The 23110-nt window shown below is 42.8% G+C and overlaps 1 protein-coding gene across 1 annotated transcript in view; it reads right to left on the reverse strand.

Annotated features, from left to right (window-relative positions):
* The window catches only part of COL9A1 (collagen type IX alpha 1 chain), an 88710-nt gene that overhangs the window by 32803 nt on the left and 32797 nt on the right, over positions 1–23110 (reverse strand). Inside the window, exons 16-27 of the mRNA XM_008061722.2 lie at positions 22755–22811; positions 21286–21339; positions 16776–16829; positions 15467–15520; positions 12146–12199; positions 10727–10780; positions 10571–10624; positions 10393–10446; positions 9918–9971; positions 8863–8907; positions 7484–7537; positions 7348–7401 (exon numbers count right to left, since the gene is read on the reverse strand). Coding sequence (XP_008059913.1) covers positions 7348–7401; positions 7484–7537; positions 8863–8907; positions 9918–9971; positions 10393–10446; positions 10571–10624; positions 10727–10780; positions 12146–12199; positions 15467–15520; positions 16776–16829; positions 21286–21339; positions 22755–22811 — 642 coding nt within the window. The remainder of the gene's footprint in view (positions 1–7347; positions 7402–7483; positions 7538–8862; positions 8908–9917; positions 9972–10392; positions 10447–10570; positions 10625–10726; positions 10781–12145; positions 12200–15466; positions 15521–16775; positions 16830–21285; positions 21340–22754; positions 22812–23110) is intronic.

Raw genomic sequence — 23110 nt, forward strand, 5'->3', positions numbered from 1 at the left:
TTCGAGTTGGAGTCTCACTTTGTCACCCAGACTGGAGTGCAGTGGCCGCTCCCGGCCACCGCAGCCTCGACCTGCTGGGCTCCGGCGATCCTTCCGCCTCAGCCTTCCAAGTAGTCGGAATTACAGGTATGTGCTACCACGCCCGGCTGATTTTTTTATTTATTGTAGAGATGAGGTCTCGCTGCCCAGGCGGGTCTCGAACCCGCGGGCTCAGGCAATCCCCTCACCTCAGCCTCCCAAAGGTGCGGGATTACAGGCTGAGCCACCGAGCCCGGCTTATGCTTAATATTTATAAGTGCTTCTGAGGAGTTGATTCTGTTCTGACTCATACACTATTTATTCATCGTTAAGTTCAACAAATCATTGAGATCCATAAACCTGAATTTTCAGTTTCTCTAAAGAATTAGGAACTGTTTGCCAAATAATAACAGTCTAGCTGTGAGTGATAATTGCATAATTGTAATATGACCCACAAGAGATTTAAACCAAATGCTCATAGTATTTTTCCACAATTTTATGTAAACAACCTGTCTGGTATATGGCTTTGGGATGATACATTTGTCCTTAACCCCATAAGCCACTTTGGAGCCAGAGGCAGTGCCTATGAGAACAGAGCTGGAAGGACGTATGTCTATGTGAAAACCAGCCCCTGGATAGACTCATCCATCCATCTATAAATACAAAGATTGTATTCAACTCTGTAAATTTGACCAAGAACTTTGAAATTCAAGACAGATTTTCTTCAGTTGATCTGTGCTATTGGCATTTTCAAATAACTTCTCAACTGCATCATGACTGAGATCCAAATCATTGGGTTAACATGACCTCAATTCACAGAGCAACTCATAGCAATGAATGGGAAAATTAATAATGTCAGAAGGGAAAAGTTTGGTTCTTGACACAGCCTCAAGTATTCACATCTAAATAGATGACCCATTATGCTCTCTTGTCCAAAATAAAGATAATTCATGTACTTTTTTTCTCTTCTGTAAACCAAAGTGCTAAATTAAGATAAATAATTGTATAACCATTTACTTATTTTTGGAAGGATTAATTATCTCCCCAGTGAATGGCAAAGATTTTCTCTGCGGGAATCTTATTTTCTCTTGTCTGTTAGAAGTTCTTATCACAGTTCACAAATGTTTTCCAACCACTGGAAGGCCTTGGCAATACATATGAATAAACAGCTTGGCCCCAGTTTGGCAGCCTGCCCCCACTGGACTTGTGTGTCCACTGAGCCACACACACGCGGGACCCAGGGAAGGACCCGGACATCTACTCCTCTGTAGAGTACTCCTCTGTAGATTTACTCCGGAAATCATGGGCATCTACTCCTCTGTTCTGCACAGATAGCACGTGGGCCTCATTTTTATTTTACTTCCATCCTATAAACCCTTGGCCATTCTAAACCGAGCTATTTCTCCAGAAATCACATCACTGCGAAAAACAGCAAGGTTTATTTTCTCCCACAATGATCAAACAATTATAAATAAGATATGAAGATGGGATTTTCTGATGGCCATTCTTGTGATTTCTTCATCTTCTAAAAATTTGCATATTCTAGGTTCTGGAATTCCCCTACTATGCTAAGATGAATATGAGTAATCAAGGTGTACGGAGCAATTTTTAAGAACATAGATTAACCTAAACACATTCTTCTTAACCACGGTACTGGTGACCACAATTTAGCACTGGTGCTAAATAAATGATGGAACTCTTATGCTTCAACAACTGTGACTACCCTCATAGTCTCAGATGAGATAGAAGGTAGCTATTCTTCCAAGTTTCTAATATTTACCGCTGCCATGACAACAAGAGTTTCAATGTGTAACAAGAGAATCAGAAGAACCAGGATAAAGGCAAAAGCCTACCACTGAAAATGACTGACCACAGTCAAAGGCTCTGAGTTCCCTCTGGACGCTCTGTGCTGTTGCACTTGTCCCAAATCCAGACACATCTGCCAACTCAGCCCTTTAAGAAGTCAGTCAGTGAGAACACGCAGAAGCTAAATGGTCACAGAGATGGAAATAATAGACACTGGGGACACAAATAAGGGGGTATAGGGAGAGGCTCGGGTTCAGAAATTACTTATCGGTATTAGGTTCACTATCTGAGGACTGGGCCACCTGAGACCCAATTCCCACCATACACAACATGTCAATGTAACAACATGCACTTGTACCCCCTATATAAGTGAAAATGAAAAAAAAAGCCAATCAGGGATTTAGAGAAGATGCAGACGTTCTGCCGATGACACCCATCCAGGCTGTGCCCCAGATCCCTGCTTCTTTAGAAATGTCTGGCACAGGGTGTCCACCACGCCTCACCCCTGTCTTTATCCAGCTTCTTCTCCTGATCCTAACTGCAGATCTGGGGTAAGACCCAGAATTGTATGCATTTATGTTGTGTGTTTGTCTTTGCCATAGATACTAAATTTAAAATTTCCTAAATATGTCTTGTAGCATCAGAATTTGACAAGCAAATATCATGCAGAGCAGAGGCTTGAGTTACAAGGTACGTGGGTATAGGAGAAAAACGCGAGGCCAAGCGCAGCTGTGAAGTCCGATTTTGCTTTACACCAGCTGGGAACTTCAGGCCAGCGACTTGAACTCTCTGTGCCTGAGTCCTCTCATCCATAAGGTGGGGATGAAAACAGCACCCATCTCATAGGGTTTTTAGTTAAGATACCTAGCCACTTAGAGCTGTGTTTGTCTTGTAGTGAGCACAGTAGAAGTGTTAGTTACTATTTTTATCTGAAGTAATTACTAAAGAAATCCGTGACAATTATTTTTTTACCCAAATATTTAATTAAATTTTGTTTGTTTTTCAAATTCCCTGTGTCTCTTTAAAAGCAAAAGTTTTGTTTGGAAAAAAATAAGTCTTTAGTCCTGCTCCCTGCTCACTGCATAGGGTACCTCTTTATAAACAAGAGCTGGGTGCTACTTTGTAAAATCATGTCCATAAATACACACAGCCAAGTACTTCAAGGTGAAGGTTTCTCTTTTAAAATGGAGCTGTGAGGCTTTTAGGAGACTACAAAAAATACCAGATAATTTAATTATACTTACACTGCCAAAAATACTTACATTATTTTACCGAGAAAAATTGATTCTATTCCATTACACTCTAGCTTGTAAAGACTGTTGTATTTGTCCACTTACCCATCATGATGACTAGCTGAGGAATGAACTCTATCCTGGTACCTTGCCGAATTGGAAGCAAGAATTTATAAATCACTATACTTAGCTATATACGACGTGCCTATAGCCTATATACTAAGTGCCTGTCTCTAGCAAAAAGGATGCTGATTAGCCCAGGAGAACAATTATGACATCTATAGATTGTTGCTTTTACAAACCCATTTTCATTTAACATTGCAAGATGGTATTAGTCCTCCACAACGATAATGTGTTGATTTGCCACAAAGATATATGTTTTAAACCTGTTGCAGTTTATGATACTACACAGCTTATATTTTCTCTCCTGTAGGTTTCTAGATTCCCTCACACACAGGCAGGGAGGGACTGTCTCAACCACAATCATTGCACACACATCAACTTCGCAGACTATCACAGAGGGAGCACACAGTGCCCGGGGCAGGGCAGCCTGGGTCATCAGCACACACCATGTAGAGATTCTGCTGTGTGACTGTCAGGCTGGGGTTGGGGACACAGGAGAAAAGAAGCCGGCTGTGCACAACCCACTTGGGAAGCCCAGCCCACTCGGGAAGCTGGAGGTGGGCAGCACACATGGGTCAGACAGAGCTACACACAGAGAAGGCACACAGAGCAGCCACACACAGAGCAGGGTAGAGCCCGGGCAAGTTCCGAGAAGTCAGAAAGAGAAAGAGACCGGGAGCCACCACAGGCAGGACCACATCAGGGCTCTGGCTACTTGTCTACCTGGGGCCAGGAGCCGCCCTGACCAGCATAAACCCAGGGCATGGGATGGAAATAGTCAGAAGCAGGACCTGTGTCATGAGACAGGGACTCATGTGAAGTCACAGGAGGCACCAAACTCAAACACACACACAGATTTTGCAGTGGTATTGGCAAACACACACGGAAATACCGCCATGTCTCCAACACATGCTTCCAGGACACGTTGGAAATATGTCCTCATGCCTTCTACTCAGTGTGAGATTTGCAGGAAAAACAGATCAGGCGTGTGAGGCAGTTAAAAACATACGACCTTACTTACAAAACCTAATGTAACGATGTCAAGTGAAAGAGCAATCATATCTCTTAGTATGTAGATTTGGTGCTTCAACTCTGCTCCAGAAACACCATGTTTATCACCCAATATGACATTTTTCTGAAAAATCTACAGCAGGTGAAAAGTTAATTGTCACCAATGTACTCAGCATAGCAGGATTTATGGTGCCTCTAATTCCAGTCATTTCAAGTAATATTTATTTACTGAGAGCTCCCTGTGGCAGGGTCTGAGTAAGGAGACTGAGGAACATGAATGGATCAGACATGCCTGTGCCTTCCTGCACGGGATATACAAGGGCCATGGGTTACAGAGTTCAGAACAAGGACAGACCATTTCTATCTGGGGAACAGGGCATCATCGGAGATGTCTTCATGATAGAAATGATATTCCAATGACTTCTCAGAGGCACGTCGAGTGCTGAGCTGGAGGAACAGGGAAGGAGCTGTCTATGAAACACAGGGAAACAGGGGGGCTAGGGAAGGCAGAGAGTGTGTGGGAGTTAGCGAGGAGGTCACGGGACTTGAACACTGGATTGGAGAAGGCAAAAATCTAAGGAAAACCTAGGAGGTCCACAGACCATTGAGAACATTTGACTTTCTCTTCCTGTCATGAGAATCCACTGAAGATTTTAAACGGGGACAAGAAGTGATTAGGGAAGTACCCTTTGGAAAGACCGATATGGCTGTGAGCAGGCCCAGGGTCCGTGGGATTGTAATTGGCATAATTGATGGTCCCAAGGACTGTGGAGACACCACTGAGGTCCTGGGGGGAGGTCATGGATGTGAGACCCTACAACGTGCAAGAGTCCTGGAGAACAAAGAACAGCCCAGACAAGATGCCAAGTGCACGCTATGGGGAGACACCAGAGGGGAAAGGGCAGACTGGAACTGGGACTGCAAGTCAGGAGGTGACTGCAGTGATCCAAGTGGTGCACTGCCCCAACCAGGGAGGGGGAAACAGGCATGGGAAAGAAGAGACGGAGATAAGAGATCTTAAAGACAGAATCGACAGGTCCTCCCACAGACAAAAAAAAAAAATGTGACAGAGAAAGGATGCCAGGATCTGTGCCTCAAGGGCAGGAACAGTGGGAAGAACTTAGACTCATAGAAATGCAAAAGTCAAAATCTAAAAATCAGGCCCCAAACCCTGTATCAGCACAACTTCCCCTGACCCGCCTCCTTTACACAAGAAGATCATCCCTACCCCATTCCCTGCTGAGGAGCTACCCCCTGCTTGTAGCTGCATTACACAGCATGTGGCACACCCTACTCTGGCCACATGTGTTCAGCCAAGGTCCAGCACACAGCAGGCGCTCCAAGAGCACTCCTTCAGATACACAGAGTCTTCCGCTCTTTGAAGTGAACAGTAGACACAACAGTATAGACTCTCAGGGTTCTAATGTCTCCACACTGCTGAATCCTCCCAGGCTGGTCACAGAGTATTTGCATCATTTGGGAAATGTGATCTGGCTGCCATCTCATTGCTTCGACAGTCACTGTATGAAAAGTACTTTAATTCGAAATTCATGGTCACACACCGTGGCTCGCGCCGGTGATCCCAGCACTTTGGGAAGCTGAGGTAGGAGAATTGCTTGAGCCAGGAGCCCAAGACCAGTCTGGGCAACACAGCGAGACCTCTTCTCTACAAAATATCAAAAAATTAGCTGAGTGTGATAGCGTGCATCTGCAATGTCAGCTATTTGGGAGGCTGAGGCAGGAGGTTCGCCTGAGTCCAGGAAGTTGAGGCTGTGGTGAGCCATAATTGTGTCACTGTATTCTGGCCTAAGTGACAGAGTGAGATTTCGACTCAAAAAAAGGAAAAAAGTAGTTCACAGAGAAGAAAAGAATAAGCAAGGAGCTGATGAGGTATGTGGGGCTGCAGAGAAACTTCAGGAAAACGCCTGGCAGAAGTCAGTTGACAAACGGCTGTGAGAAGGGGAAAAACTCCACCTTCATGCCCAAGACACCCAGAATATTTCACTTTTCTCAAGGACGAAAATCCTCATGCAACATGCCCAATGAATGCTTGAAAAGAAGCAATAATGATATCTGGTAATGTTCTGTGTTCTCACTTGGAATTCTTGTTCACTATCTAGCATGAAGATGAGAGGTGAAACTGATGGCCAGAGGGGGTTTTGTAAAGCCAAAGGTAAGTGCATGATGTTCATCCTCCCAATCAAATTCTAAGGGTTAAACTGTATCTAGTGAGAAAATAAGCATTGCCACAGCTGATGTTAATGGACACGTTCACACAGCCACTAAAGGATGTCTGGTGGTTTGTCCAAAGGCAGAGTGCAGAATACAGAGTCACCACACAATCCAGCAATCCACTCCTAGGTGCATACTTCAAAGAAATGAAAATGCACATCCACACAAAAACTTGTACACATATTCACAGCAGCATTATTCACAATGTCCACAACATGGAAACAATCCAAATGTTCATCACTAGGTGAATGGATCAAGAAAATGTGACACAGGCACACAATTAGCCCATACAATTAAATATTATCCAAAAATAAAAAGAAATGAAGTACCAACACATGCCATAGCATAGATGAGCCTTGAAACGTTTGCTAAGTGAGAGATGTCAATCATCTTTTAAAGCACATATATTGTATAAGTCTACTCATAAGAAATTTCCAGAATCAGCAAAGCTATAGGCACAAAATGGATTTGTGCTGCTGAAAGCTGAGGGGCTGGGAGGATATGCTGGACGACTGCAGGTGGTACAGAGTTTCTTTTGTAGGTGATGAAAATGTTCTAAAACGGATTGTGGTGATGGTTGCACAATTCTGTGAATATGTTAAAAATCAATATACAGTATGCATTAGATGGGTAAATTATATAGTATGTGAATTATATCTCAAAGGTTTTGAAAATCACACGAAAATATTTCCTTCCACACAGGATGGGAGCAAAAGGTGTCATGATATTTCTTTCAAGCACTTAATTTTTGTTTCCATTTTCTGAAAAGAAGACATACTATATCTCTAACTAGCAATTCTGTGTCCTGTGTGTATGAACTAGTGCATGTTCAAACATCAGACAGACAGCATTCACGGATGAATGAATGAATGAACGAATGAAGGAACAGTGCTTTGGGAAAGTACTACAGAAAAGGAGTACTCACAGGAAGCCCACGGGGTCCTCGGGGTCCCACCTCACCTGGAGGTCCCTGCTGGCCCTGTACAAGGAAGGCAGGGAGAGAGAATTAGCACCCTGCTCATGTGGGCTAGAATGGGAAAGGTCAAGGTGTCTTGTCTTACCGGCTTGCCTGAATTCCCCAGCTGGCCTGGCTTCCCTGGAGCGCCTGTGCTGCCCTGGAGGCAAAAAGTGACAGTCAGAGTAGCCCTAGTGCCAACGAGCACTCACCACCTGGCTTCCCACACTCTCTTTCACACTCGGTGTCAGACATTGCTCCCTCCTGACTGCACCTACACAGAGGGGTGGCTGGCAGGGCCTCTTTGTGTTAGAGACCTCAAAGCCCTTCAGACTCAGATGCTGTCAGTCCTGGGGTACATTAAAGGTCAAATGGCAACAAATGAGGGGCTTTAGCCTTCCTGCGAGAGGATCCCTTCAACAGAGGACTTTCCTCCCCATGTCATGAATATTCTGACTTCCCTTGTCGCCTCCTGCCCTCATGAAGCCCTTGTGCTCATTTACCTCTCATGATCACTGCAGGCATTAGTAAGTGCAGGTCACACAAGGACACAGGGTACATTGCTGAGAGCCCTTCCGGCCAGCCCAGGGAGCTCATGCGTGTGGACATGCTATACCCTCCACCCAGGGAGCACGCACGTGTTGGCATGCCACCCCAGCTGCCCAGGGAGTACACACATGTGGACATAAAATACCACCTGCTCAAAGAGCACACACGTGTGGACGCATCACCACACCTACCCAGGGAGCACATACATGTGGACATGCCACCCACCCCACCCAGGAAGCACATATGTGTGGACATGAAACACCACCCATCCAGAGAGCGCATGTGTGTGGACATGCCACCCCCCCCTGCCCAGGAAACACACACATGGACACACCACCCCCTCCTCATCGCTCATGACCAGTTCTGCCCCAAATGCTGTAGGTCACCAAGATTGGAAACTGCAGCCTCGTCCTCTAAAAGTGATCAGTCCTACATGACACACCTTTTCTTCTTTACTCTCAAGCAAAGCTACATTTGACCCTTTCAATTTTTCTTGCATCTCTTGTTTTCAGTTGCTTGTGTATTCGTTCTCTGTAGAACATAAGTACTACTTACTCGATCAGTCTGTAAACAAAATGCCCAATCGCTTTTCGTTTAAATTGAATCATTTTAATATTCTCTGACATAAGTCTTATGGCTTAATAATATCTTCTACAGCTTAAGAGGTAAAGAACAATGATATTTTCTGTTCTATACTGACAAAAGATGACAGTCCATTAAGGAAGTCTCATCAGTGATACTTTGTTAAAGTATTCATTCTGCAGCTGAGAGAAAAGTTAGCATTTGAAGACATCAAGCTTTATTTTTTTATTCCTCCGGAGGATCAAATATAAAATGAAAGTCAGGTTGAAAATATTAAACATTACACATAAAATATATCAATAAAAGAATCAAAAAATTAAGAAAAACATCAATTTAAAAGTTTTCATCTTTTACCTTTTCACCAGCAACACCCTTGGCACCAGGAATTCCAGGGACACCCTGAAAGAATGCACGGGGAATGTGGATTTAGACTCCTGGCTGGGAGCTGAGAGCCAGGAGACACACACAAGAGGCTGAGGGAGCATGACACCCCTGGAGCTCCACTGTGAGGCAAGCCTTCCTCACTCCCAGACTCCAGACAGTCTGGTTCACAACTGCCCCGGGTCAGAGGGCACTGCTTTACTGTGACTGGCTTGTTAAGGCCGAGAACCCTTAAGCACATCTTACCTCTGTGCTAGAGTCATTTTTCAAGGAGGAACTTCCAGAGGAGAACCCGGTGCCATTTTCAGGTCAACAGAGGCAGTAACAGGAAGGAGAGGCTACCAGGCTGTGACATTGCTTCATGCACAGGACAACACAAGGGCCTGTCCAAAGTGCTGGGCTTTGCAGCAGAAAAGGGAATGGCAGGAGGAGGGTGGGCCTTGGTACTTGGTACTGCTGGGAGCCCTAATACCCTCTCATTAGTTAACAAGCGTCAGATGTCACACTAGATGGGGTGGTCCTTGAGAGTACCAAGGTTCCTTTATTAACTTGAAACATTTGCCTCCAAAGAGCCAAGAACACCTCTGTACAGTCTACATGAACTTCCAGACACATTAGCGCAGGGAAACACCATCCTAATTCAAAACAGCACCTAGTCCATAAGTGACATCTTATGTCTCCATGGTCCCCAGAGCATGCACCAACCTTCCTGGGGGTCAAGCCTGCTAACGAACTCCAGAACTGGTCAAAAGTTGTCCCACAGTTCGGAGTTTGTAAAAAAGACAAGGAAGGCTGCATGAACTCAAGAGAGAAGACCAATCCACAACATAAAATTAAAGCTTATGATTTACAGTTACTCCAGAAATAACTTCAGAGAAAAAGTATGAAAGGCAAATAGGAACTGTAAAAATGTAGAACATGGTGTCTTCCTCAGAACATATCAGGTTATGTAGCAAGTGTCTCCCCTGAGAGTTTGTATCTTAAAGCATGCGTGTAAACCAATTAACATTAAAGAACCAAACACTCACTGGCAGCCCCTGCAATCCTGCATCCCCGGGAGGCCCGGGTTTTCCTGGTTCACCCTGAAAAACAAAGTTTGTCTCATATGATTGACCCATATGATCCGCTGCAATTCTTCTAAAAAGGAGGACCATAGACATTCTGAGTAAGGGGTTGTCCCAAGAGCTGACCTTACATGCACTTTTATGAAGTGACTTAATTTAGGGTGGGGGCGTGGGGCAAGGATATAGGACACAAATTCAATCCAAATGCACAACTTCCCTCAACCAATTTCATCCACAGGACAATTTTACTGAGTTCCTGAACGAGCAAATAAATATTCCATTCTAGTATTTTGTATTTGACACTTGATTTTTAAATTAAAAGCAGGAAAAAAGCCAAAGCTGGCTAAAAAAAGAATCTGGTGGTTTAGACACGGAAATGTGTGCTCAGCTGCCAGAAGAGAGACTGCCCGTCCATTCATGGACTCAGTGACAACACTACCTTCGCACCCGGCATTCCAGGGATCCCGTCACGGCCATCCACACCTGGCAAGCCCTAAAGACACACAAAGAAACACACTGTCCTTAGATGCCTTCATTCCTTCATGATTTCCTAAAGTTTTATTCCAACTCAATTATCACTTTGAAAAGGTGCCTGATGTCCACAGCTCAGGACGTACCGTGTCTCCTTTAGGTCCAGGGGAGCCAGGAATCCCTCTAGGTCCTTGGATCCCCTGCAGAGCAGAAGAGGAGTAGACAAAAGACATGGTCAGCTATCACAGTACCCAGGGCATGTCAAGGAAGCAGCAGCAGGTGACAGATGCATGGGGACTCACCCTGTCTCCCTTGGGACCAGCTTCTCCTGGGGGTCCTCGCTGCCCTTGATCACCCTGTGTGAAAACAAAGTGTCATTACCACAAGTAAAAGTCGCTCTTGATAGACTTGAAAATCAGTAAGCATTATCCATATCTCTGTCACCTTCCTGCCATGCAGCATTGTGCTGTCATGGACCCCGAGCTCAAGGAAGTGTACTATAAAATCAGCACTGTCTTAGCTAATGATGACACCACAGAAATCCCTGGAATGTGCATGTCTTTTGTTTTCACTCTAAATGCCCAATGCACTTGTGCTCTTGGATATAACATCTAATAAATTAGGGTCTATGACACCGGGAACCACATCCACACACCAGCTGGTGTCATTGGTTGGCACGGTGAGTTGAGGCTTGGTTAGGTGCTAATCTTTTCTCCATGTTATTTAATTCCCAGTCAGCAATAATGGTTTCTGCCAAAGTTATCCAGCTAACACTGACATGTAGTATAGGTGGTGACAGACGAGAGCATGTGTCTTCCTGAAATACTGTCGAATTGCTTAATGACTCTAGAACCTTGAACGACTCCCTGTTACTGTTGGATCAGTTTCAATGGCCCAGATTGGTATCACACATTCTCCACAATGTTGTTCTGCCTTATGCATACAATCTCACCTTCCCAACACCAACTTTCCACTCCAGGCAGGGGCAGTCCCAGGACAGTACGTACACCATCACCACCCGCAGTGCCTCTCCTGCACTGAGGTGCCTTCCTCAGCGGCACTCACCCAGCCTCCACTCAGGCCCTCCTGCATGAATGCCTCTGCTACTCTCTAGGACTGGACCCTGAGGTTCACCATTGACTCACATTCTCTCCTTCCCATGGGAACATAGAACCTCAATAGCTGGAAATACTATCTTATTTATACATTTTCTATTTTCTGTATAGTATAGGTGATTACTAATGGATGACTTATTTTTTGGTTGCACCCTTCCAAAAAATGGCTTGAGGGAGCCTATAATAATGACACGTGCAATAATGATACCTGGCAGCCAAAATATGGAATAATGAGATCAGAAACCTCAGGGGGGAAAGGACAGAGCTGCCCAGGAACTCGAAATGAGAGAGTTACTGTGACTATGAGCTTCCTAATGATCAAAGCTAGAGGAAAACACAGCAAGCATGGATACTTAACAATTTGATTTAACCTGTAAGAAGGAAACACCCATATCAAGTCAGAAGAACATTTCTTTGTACCCAAGAAAGATGCTTGTCTTAGTTTAAAATGTTTTAAATAGTATAAAAACTATTGCTCTTTTTTCCTCTTTAATTATTCACATGTAAAAGATACTTGCACACACACACACACACACACACACACACACACACATAGCAACAACAAAAACATCTTTCATTGGGTTTTGTGGAAGGAAAGTCACTTACAGGTGCACCGGGAAGACCCTGAGGCCCAGGTTCTCCATCAAAGCCCCGAGCACCCTGCAAAATAACAATGAAGAAACAAAACTGCCATCAATCATGTATGTTAAAGGGCACACCCAACTTTCGTAAAGAAAGTTTGCAGTCAGATAAAAATGCAGTTTCTTGCCTGTAAAGCCTACTCTGTGTCATTGAACCCAACACCCAGACACAAGAACACATGTCACACCAGCAGTGCCGCAATAAGACCTGACGCCACTCTGGAAACCTGAAGTTAACACTGCCACCATGCTCAGTTGCTGGCATGAACTAAAACACCAGTACTCATTCATTCAGAGAACCTGGGAAATCTAGAGGATGAGGTCTGGTGGCCACCTTCTGGGCCTCTGAATGTTCATGGAAATTCATTCATGATAAAGGCCTTGGAGTCACCCTGAGAACAGCTGTCACACTCTCACTGCCTCTGCAGGAGGGACTTCTGCATCTCCCACCGGATCTAGGATAAGCTCTAGAGTAAGACCTAGTACCACCATGTGACTCAGAAGAACGAGTTGTTAGAAGGATCAGTGTGTCCCCTTTCCCATCCCAAGCAAATGTCAGGTTCTGGTTGTGTAAAGGAAACAAACTCTTTCTCAACAGCAGATCCAACAGCAGAATCCAACAGATAGCATCAGAACTACCCAGAGCTGTATAAATCTGATTATCTTGGAACTATCTCTGGACTGGCAACACATTGTACACGTGCCCTTCTTCTCTTCGTTTTAAGAATCCATCCACTTTAGTGTTCTCTACCTAAGTTACCTGGCAAAATACAACCCCCTTCTTTAACTCTTGTGCTTATCTACTAAGTGAATAAGAAGGCACAAGGACAGTGAACGGGCAGTCTCCTCCTGAACCGGTTTGAAATCAGAAGATGACAAAATACATGGAAAACAGGCAAAAATATCAGATAGATATGAGGCCAAGAAAGCCAGGTGGGCCACATCTGGAGTAAGGATCCAAAACTAGAAAATCTCTGAGAAGGTTCAGGCATAGTTAGAACCATAAAAAGCACACCACTGAAACAGAGGCACCACAGAGCCTTGAATTCTTTGATACCCAAAAGCTAGAATAAAGCAGAAGGCATCCCACATTCACTAGGGAAGAGGAGACTTGGAAGACCTGAAACAGACCTTGAAATCGTCATTGATCTTGCGTTACTAGGGCAAAGCCCAGCTTCCTCATTATAAAATGACTTTGGGGCTCTCATTCACTCTCCTTCTTTCTCCCTCTTTCCCTCTCGATGTCTCTCTCTCTCTCTCTCCCTCTTGCTAAGCTTCTCTTTCCCTCTCGATGTCTCTCTCTCTCTCTCCCTCTTGCTAATCTTCTCTTTCCCTCTCTCTTCTCTCTCTCTCTCTTTCTCTCTCTCTCTCTCTATCCCTCTCTCTCCTTCACCTTCCTCTTGTCTCCCTCTCTCTTCTTTTCTCTCCCTCTCATTGCTGTTCAGCGTGAACTTAGATCCAAATCACTGTTACTAGGTAACCACAGGTTTGAGTTCACAAAAAGATCTTCTTTCTCTCTTTCTTTCCATCTCTCTTTCCTTTTTTTTTTTGAAAGCAATTTAACAGAAATTAGAGGAAAAGAGAAATTTTGAAAAATACCAAATAGAAAAATATCTCAAATAAAGAGCATATCAAGAACAGTGATTGGTTTTAAAGTGAAGGGTCACATATTTTAGGAATGATTTAAATCAAGAAAAAGGGAAGGCCAGAGTACTATCTGCTGGGACCTTTTATCTAATAAAAGAAGAGACACACTGCATATTGCTTACAGTAACATGAATACAGAAACATGAAAGAATCTGTCTCTACAAATACAACGTTCTTTGAAAAAAATAGTCTAAAAGGAGATGGAGGAGGAAAGTTCGCAGAATGGAAGTACTTAGAAGAGACAAAGAACCTGAAAAAAATGAAATTGAGAGAAAATATTGTAAATAAGTCAGACCTTTAATTCACCCAAAAGTATTGCCTGAACCCGCAGGTTCGAGACTCGCCTGGGCAACTTGGCGAGACCTCATCTCTACAATAAATCAAAAAAATTAACCAGGCGTGGTAGCGTCCACCTGTAGTTCCAGTTACTTGGAAGGCTGAGGCGGAAGGATAGCCAGAGCCCAGCAGGTCGAGGCTGCGGTGGCCAGGAATGGTCACTGCACTCCAGTCTGGGCAACAGAGTGAGACTCCAACTCAAAAAAAAAGGAAAGAGTTCGTCTCACTGACACCATCTGCAATGCACGTGTGGCCCATTAACTGCAAAGGGCTTGTGCTTCCCTGCATGAATCGGCTCTAAAGAGAACAAGGCAGGGTCAGAAACAGTGCCTGGCAAAGGGGCTTTATGCATTTTCTGGGCCTGTGAGTGGACTGTCTCACCATTCTAAGAAGTAGAGTCAGTTTTCTTAGAGCCCAGGAGAGGCTGGCCACGCCCCTGCACGCCCTGAAAAGCCGCCCTGGGCATGTGTTGGAGGGCAGATTCCCACTGCTCCTCCAGCGGCTGCTCAGGCAGCCAGTGGCCCGCCCTCCATCCTCCTCCAGCCACGTCCTGCCATTCAGCACCCTTCGGAGGCCACCTCCTCTGTGGGCCTCCGTCCCTCTCAAGTTAACCCCTGCCCCTGTTCTCCCTCACCCTCACGGCTGTCTTGCTTGCATTAGTCAGCATCCACCTATGTGTCCCTCCCAATAAACAGCCACTTGGTGGAGGCCTCATTCCCCTCAGAGTCTCCCAGCACCTGCAGATCGCCTTGCCCTAGAGGTGCCAAGAGAGGTTGGTCTCTGACCAGGCCACGGGTTGATGTGTGGCCCTGCTGGCCAGGTGAGCCACAGGTGCCCGTGTCTCAGGGGTGTCCTGCCTGTTTCCGCTTCTCCATTCCCATCTTCCCATCTTTGCCTTGCCCCACCAAAGTTCTCAGGCCTGTGTCTGTGTTCTCAGTGCTGAGTACCGAAGTTGATGAACAGGAAAAACATGGCTACCCTGCCGGCTCAGGATGATTTTAAATACATAACACACAGCAAGCCTCCCGCTGATGCCCAGCATCTGCGTCCACACAGATGTGCAAGGACCCAACCACACGTTCACAGAGCATCCACGAACTGCCATGCTGCTGAAAATGAGAGGGTGTTTTCTTTACTCAAAAAATATGTATTCAGTTCTCCCTCTAAGACATGATCCCAAATCAACAAACAGGAAACAACACTGAATGGATTATCCCACTTCCTGTTTGCATACAAGTCCTTTTGCATCAACGGATAAATACTTAATGCATTCGACCTCATGTTTTTGTCTTCACCAGCTTACTTTTTCCCCTTTGTCCCCAACGATGCCGGTAATGCCTCTCAAGCCTTGCACTCCCTGTAAAACAGAAAAGGCAGAAAAGGGAATTATTTTAGTTGAAGCACACATTTAAAAAAACCTCATCATAAAAGCTGATCCAGAAAAAGGATATTGTCCTAACCAAAGGTAATACTAAGAAATAGTGACACTATATGGAAAAACTTTTCTAGATTAGAAAGGAAAGTCCATCTCCAAAAGTAGACTCAAGGGAGGGGGAAAAAGACAAAAACAAGCAAAAATAAATAAATAAAGGAAAGTCCAAGGAGAATTCTTCTGATGCTAAAGCCTTTTTATAAAATTATGAAGTCTTACACAATAGTGAAGTTGGCACAATCACTCGTGACAAAAAGCAAATGTCTGCATAAAAGGAATCATGAGGATGGATTTGACGTCTCTTTTAACTCACCCACAGAACTTACACTGCCATTCCCACCGCCTTCGTGGCTTGTACTTGATTATATAGAACATGATTTTAAACTTGGGAATAATTTTCCCCACCAATTTATGCTTTAAAAGGCAGGAGATTCCCAGGCTAGCCCACAGTTCTGTGACATAGAAATGGAGCTGGAGTCCCTGTCAGTCACTTACAGTCACTATTTATCATGCCATTCCTACAAATGTATATTTTTCAGGATATGGTTTTGGAACTGGGAATAACATCTTCTGTTACTCCTGATGGTGCCATGAAAAGATTATGTAATAAAATATTTTAAAATTAGGTTTTAAAAAAAGGCACTGAGTTCCAACATGGAGTAGAAGGAACCCATCCCTCAGGCACATGTACAACAGGGACCCTCTCCCATTTTGAAAAAGTGGTTATGCCGGGCTCAGTGGCTCAGCCTGTAATCCTGCGCCTTTGGGAGGCTGAGGTGAGTGGATTGCCTGAGCCCGTGGGTTCGAGACCCGCCTGGGCAGCGAGACCTTATCTCTACAATAAATCAAAAAATCAGCCGGGTGTGGTAGCGCATGCCTGTAATTCCGGCTACTTGGAAGGCTGAGGCGGAAGGATCGCAGGAGCCCAGCAGGTCAAGGCTGCGGTGGCCAGGAGTGGCCACTGCACTCCAGTCTGGGTGACAGAGTGAGACTCCAACTCAAAAAAAAAAAAAGAAAAAGAAAAAGTAGTTATGCCCCAATGGTTTGTGGAAAAATAGATAACACCAAGTTAAAATAATGCTATTAACCCAAATACTAAATAAATTGAAGCTATTCCAAGAATCATGAAAAGAAAGAATGTTTGTATATCCTAGTTAAATGTTTTTTAAAAATGCTTTACTGGAGGTCCTTGAGCTCCAACTTCTCCCAGTTCTCCCTGGTCACCTTCTTCACCCTAAAAAACAACAGAGAAAAGCACACAAATATTATTCTAACCGAAAAACACAGAACTACGCTTGCTCTAACTCACTCTGTCTTAAATTCACCTAGCGTCCCCTGAATTATCCTACTTTATTTCATTATTTTTACAGGTAATCCACAATAATTAGAGAATTTTCATAAAATACAGCGAAGTATACAAAGAAGTTAAAGCCAGCCAAATCTCGGCATTCAGTCATAAATAACAATAACATTTCAACACTATCCTTTCAAAGTTTTTCTAAAGAGAGGGAGAGAGAAAGAGAGACAGAGAGAAGCCAAGAAAGAAAGAAATGTATGCATTTATGTTCCAAGTGTGTGTCTGCAGAGGATGTATTATTAGGAAAATATGGTAAGACTATGCAAGCTTTTTCATAAGATACAATATTTTTTAACATGATTTTCATTTTAGCTCTTTTAATTATAATTTTCACACCACATATAATTTTTTAATATATAAATCAGTCTTCTTTCATGGGTATATGCCTTTGATGTCACTCAGAGAAAAGCCCTTTCACACCCAAAATATATTAATAATCATTTGTATTTTTGTTCTAGTAATTTCATAACTTCTTACATAGAAATATTTAGTTATTAATAATTTATTTTGATCTAAAATAAAACATAGAAATATTTTTATTTCTCTTGTTCCAATATCATTTATTGAAGAACAGATTCTCTCCACACAGGTTGGAAAATTCATTGTTAACATATACAGATTGTCAAATGCCCTTGGCTATAAAGCTCTACTGAACTGCTGTACGCTGTCACCAATACCACAATACTTTAATTATTGATATTTTATAATAAAGTTTAATATCAGGTAGGGAGAATTTCCTTGTCTTAGTTTTCATTTGTGGTTACTCTGATTTTTCAGATTTTCCTAAATATTTATTCTTCCAAATGAACTTTAGAATTGTTTAGCATTCTGGAATCATAGTACTGCATTAAGTTAATAGACTAATGTGGCAACAATTAAAATACTTACAATATTAAAACTTTCTATCCTGGAACTCAGTGTATCTACCTATTTAGTCAAATATTTTATTTTTATTAACTTTATTTTAATAAAGTTGTATTATTTCCTTCACATTTGTCTTAAAATTTTCTTAATTTTGTTCTAAGTTATCTTGACTATTTGGTTGCTACTGCCCATTATATTTTCTAAATAATTACTGTTTTGACGCTTTATATTAATTTTACAGCTTTTGATACATTTTAAAATGTTAGAATATAATCCAAAAAGAAGCTTGACTTCTGTCTCTTACAGAAAGATTACTTTACAGATTCTGAAAAAAGTTACTTTTTCTCTGACAAGGGTTTTGGTTTTTAGAATAGATATACTGCTGTACATTTTCTGTGGCAATAAATATATTAAATTGTGAAGCTGTTTTTTATCTTTTGTTTGTTTTTGGTTTCTTTAATTTTTTATTTTCTTTGTGTATGTGAAGTTAATTGTAAGGAAAGTACTTCATTTTTAATATTATGTACATAACATTTTATTAAAATACATTTCTATTATTTCTTTATTTTCAATCCACCTATTTTCTTGCTCCACAGACTATACCTTACACTTGAAATTTTCACTAGAAACAGGAGCTACTGTACAGAAAAGTTAGCAGCAGTAGTGATATAGAATACTTGGGCATATGATGCAGAGAGCTAGGTTATGTCTAGATCATTGACCTTGATTTCTAGATGAACAGTGAGAGTCTCACATATTGGTTCTAGCCTCATAATTATGCTGAGGTTTTATCCATTAGCACCTATGTCTGACAGTCGGAAACAGCAACCCCCGTGGGAAGTCAGTGAATTAGCTATTCACAGAGCGGACAGTCACCATGTGTGCGAAATTAAATGCTGCTTGTAGTTCCCTGTAAAAATACAAAACTAGCTACAAAACAACAGTGACTGATATGTCAGCTGCAATATTTTCCCAGCAGGGCATGGAGTATTTTCCACAGGTTCTCCGTATCACCCTCTCTGCAGGGATGTCTTTGAATCAAGTGTTTCATCTGCAGATGGAAAGCACACAGCTAACCAATAACCATGAGGTTAAATAACAAACTTAAGAGCAGCAACTTATTGTCATTTTACTGAAGGATTTTGCTGTATGAAATTTGCTGTATGATCTGTTGCATGATGCTGCCAATACCACAATATTTTAATTATTGAAATTGTATTATTCATTCCTATATTCATACACAATTTTTACAATCTTCATTCATTAACTTGTAGAGCAAGTTCAAGGCAAAATTGTGGCTCTGAACTCCAACTTCAGGCGTCCTGTTTCTATTATTCTGCTGTAGACTTAAGTTCTGTCCATCAGTTGGCCCTTCAAGGTTCTCCCTTCAAGGTTTGTCAATAAAATGATAATAAGTCGCTGCTCTTAAGTTTGTTATTTAACCTCATGGTTATTGGTTAACTATAATGGTTATCCTATCTATTTTCAAAGACACTCCTTCAAGTTTAAGTGACACAAAAATGTGAAATAAATTAAAGAAAATTTCAACAACTTTCAAACAAAATTTTGGCCAATTCCCTGATACGCCAGAAAAAAAAAAATGTGCAGGTTTTCCACCAAAGACCAAATCAAACTTGAAAGTCTAGATAACTAACTTGTATAGGTATCAAAAATACTAGTTTCATGGGGAGAGTGGAGGGTCACCCTGATTGACAGCTCCACCCCAAAATCCTGAGGGACAGGGGAGTAAAAGTCCTCCAAAGGAAGGGGTCACCAAAAGGAGAAAGGGTTGTAGAGCATTAAAAATAATAGACATCCGCCATATTGCTTTACTATGCAATTCCTCATGAATATCTCTTCATGTGACTTAATATTCTTACACACCTGCTTTTGTGGCTAGCTAGTATTCTAGTATATGGACATATCATCCTTAATCTAGCCAGTCCCTTGTGATTGGGCATATTTTTTTCACTTCTGTGCATCCAGCACTCAGAATAACCCTGGCATACAGCAGGCACTTAATAAATATTTGTTCAGTTTTTTAAATTACAAGTTTTAAGACACAAGGGGAGAATGGATACACAGAGAAATTTCCAAAGTACTGGATTTTTTTCCTCTGTTCTCCAACTTGACATCAGGAACCCAGCTGTTATATCTCAGGTAAATAAACTGCCTTAACTGTGTGTAGCCTGTGTAATGAAAACTTTTAAAATAAATGTCCAAACACCATAATAGTACAGAAATGGGCCTATTTATCCTGATTATTTGAGGTTATTCAGCAGACTGATTTTTAGCTAAGAAGTTCAAGGATATGAATGCCTAAAGAGATTGATAAATTGCCTTTCCACTTCTTGACTCCCAAAGAAAAAGACTAATCCTCTGTCATTATCCAATAAAGGGCTAAAAGGACACAGTCAACAAAGTCAAGAGAACCTGAATTAATAGGAACAGCCTGGCCAGGCTCAGTGGTTCAGCCTGTAATCCCAGCACTTTGGGAGGCCGAGGTGAGTGGACTGCCTGAGTCCAGGAGTTAGAGACCACCCCGAGCAACTTGGTGAGACCTCGTCTCTACAACAAATCAAAAAATTCAATGAACGTGGCAGCACACGCCTGTAGTTCCAGCTACTTGGAAGGCTGAGGCGGAAGGATCGCTGGAGCCCAGCAGGTCGATGCTGGGGTGGCTGTGAGTGTGCCACTGCACTCCAGCCTGGGCAACAGAGTGAGACTCCAATTCAAAATAAATAAATAAATAAATATATAAATATATAAATAAAAGAACAGCCTGAGTGTGTAAAATACCATCAAATTTTCCAAGACTAAAATTCGACTCTGCAGGAAGCAAAATACTTAGACACTTGAAGATGACTTGCCTAGTGGTTAAGAAAAGGACAAACAGGTGACCTTGTTTATGTTCCAGCCTTGGTTTTTCTCCAGGGCATACCAGTCCCAGCATAAGCTACGCTGTGGATTCCATGAGTCTATCCAGATAGTAATGTAAGTCATTACTAGCCTCCAGAGACTCAACACCTAGGTTACATCGAAATGAGGTCAGAAATAAACAGATACATTACTTCAGAATTCAAGAAGCAAAGCTATGAGCCATATCCCAACCTTTCTGTGTGCTAGTCTCAGAAACACCCATCATAAAGTTCATAAAATGTTGTCTGGAGCTAGTTGAATAATGTTTGACTATCACAGCAGCAAGGAGAAAAGCTGAGAGTGATGGATTTGAAAAGGAAAGAAAGGTAGAGACACAGGAAAAAAATGAAAATGCCCGGTGTCTTCTTTGCATTTTGGAACAGAACAACTTTAGAGAATCATGCTTTGTCAGCTACTGATGCAAGTATTGAGAACTTGTCAATCACTACTGGAAAAAGAAGGATGAAACACTATGCTTCATGACATCTGATAATTTCTAATTCTTACAAAGAGAGTGACCCTCACCTTAATCACTGTCCATTGTCCTTACCTTGTGTCCTTGTCTTCCTGGTTCACCGATTTCTCCTTTAGCCCCTTTATGCCCCTACAAGTACAAGAATAAATAATAAAATATATGCATAAATTAGAACTGTCTTGGGTCTGGCACAAAAAGTGGTCAGAAGGCTCCTAACATAACCCTACTTCCCTCAATGTGCTTCAAAGTAAAACATCTTGTTACAAGGAAGACAATGGCCTTAAATGATCTTCACAGCACAGTGTGCCACACGACTGCTGTGCATAATAAATACTCACTTTAATTCACAGGAGAGCACCACTCTGGAGTAACAACACGCCATTACCTGGCTCAGAAACTCAGGGTTCAAGGACTCCCACCTGGTATTCTAGATCCCATCCCTGCCTCTCACGTCCTCCTGCAGTTGGGGGAAGGGCATGAAGGCTTCCTCAACTCTGGTGACTTAACTTTTCACAAGTGACAGCCCTGATCCAGCCCAGCTGCTGTCCCCTGCTCTCGAAGGCTTCTCTGAAAGCCTTCAGCCTCCTCCATGCCCACTGCCTTCCTGGAGGCAGAAGAAGGGCTGGTGTACAACTTTCTGCCTCTTTCTGTCCAATTTTCAGTGCACAGAGAAAGCAACAGAGGCACAGGAGAAGGCCACAGGCGTGGAAAGAAGCCCGTTTCTCCTTATCGGTCCATTTGTTCTGACATGTGGGCTTTGGGTGGTGACAGGAGGCAAACTGCAAGACAAACCCTTGAAAACCAAGTCTGTCGGAACATTCACCCCTCAGAAACCTTTCTGAAAACTAGACACCGGTCCAGGGCCAGATATTCTGCAGCTGAGGGAACCACCAAAGTTACCCTCAGAGGAATGCTGGTAGACAGCCAGAGCCTTGGCCTCTCAGGGCACAGCAGAAACCCACCGGTGGGAATTTCTCAAAAGCACTTCAGACTCGGACTAGAGAGAGATAGCTATTATCCCCAGCACTGGGTATTTATTTTTTGTTTTCGTAGAAATTTTTGAAGTACTTATGATGGCAGAGTGAGATAAAAACAGTTTTGGAAAGTCTTTTGCCCTGTCTATTTTGCATAGCTTTTCCAATTTTTTTGTTTTGGGGGTTTTTTGTTGTTGTTGTTGTTTACAAAAACAGTTTCAAGTACATTATGGACAAAATCACCCCATGGCCCCACCACCATCTCCCTTTGCAGGAGACAAACTCCTGAGCCCTGATGTGGTGTTCTAGGGTTTCTCAGTCCAAGGTATTCTAGGTATTTCTTCCCTGAACAACAAAACTGCATAATTAAGCATCCGGTCTTGGAAGGAGGCCCTGTCAGGGCACCAGCTGGAATTTCTACAGCAGAAAAGCCACAGAATCAGCAAACACAGACTCGCCTCCCCCACCTTGTGCGGTCTCTGCAGCAGGAAGACCAGCATTGAAAGCCAAGGCCCCGTCTTGTCTGTGGATGATACTCTTGATAATAGAGCACTGAAGTTGTTCTCTTACCCTCATGCCTGGTATGCCTGGGTATCCTGAGCGGCCTGGTGGACAGGCATTTGGACACTGCCAGAGAAAGAGAAAGAGAGTGCATAAGCTAGGACCCCCACTTAGTGAAGGGTGGTGTTTTCAGGGATTTCAGCTACAGGACGCCAAGCAATTATATTCATTAAATAACTCTAAAGACCCCTTTCCTGTTTTTACTATTACATTTTCAAACTCAGAAATATTTCTGACAGAAAAGTGCAGACAATATAGCAAATCTCCCCTTGTATCTACCATCCAGTTTTAATAAATGTTCATATTTTGCTATATGTACTTCAGGTCTAATTTATTAGAGACAAAACGCTTACAGAAAACCTATT

Source organism: Carlito syrichta, unplaced genomic scaffold, assembly GCF_000164805.1.
Source record: "Carlito syrichta isolate Samal-C Ts95f unplaced genomic scaffold, Tarsius_syrichta-2.0.1 Scaffold305546, whole genome shotgun sequence".
NCBI classification, from domain to species: Eukaryota; Metazoa; Chordata; class Mammalia; order Primates; family Tarsiidae; genus Carlito; species Carlito syrichta.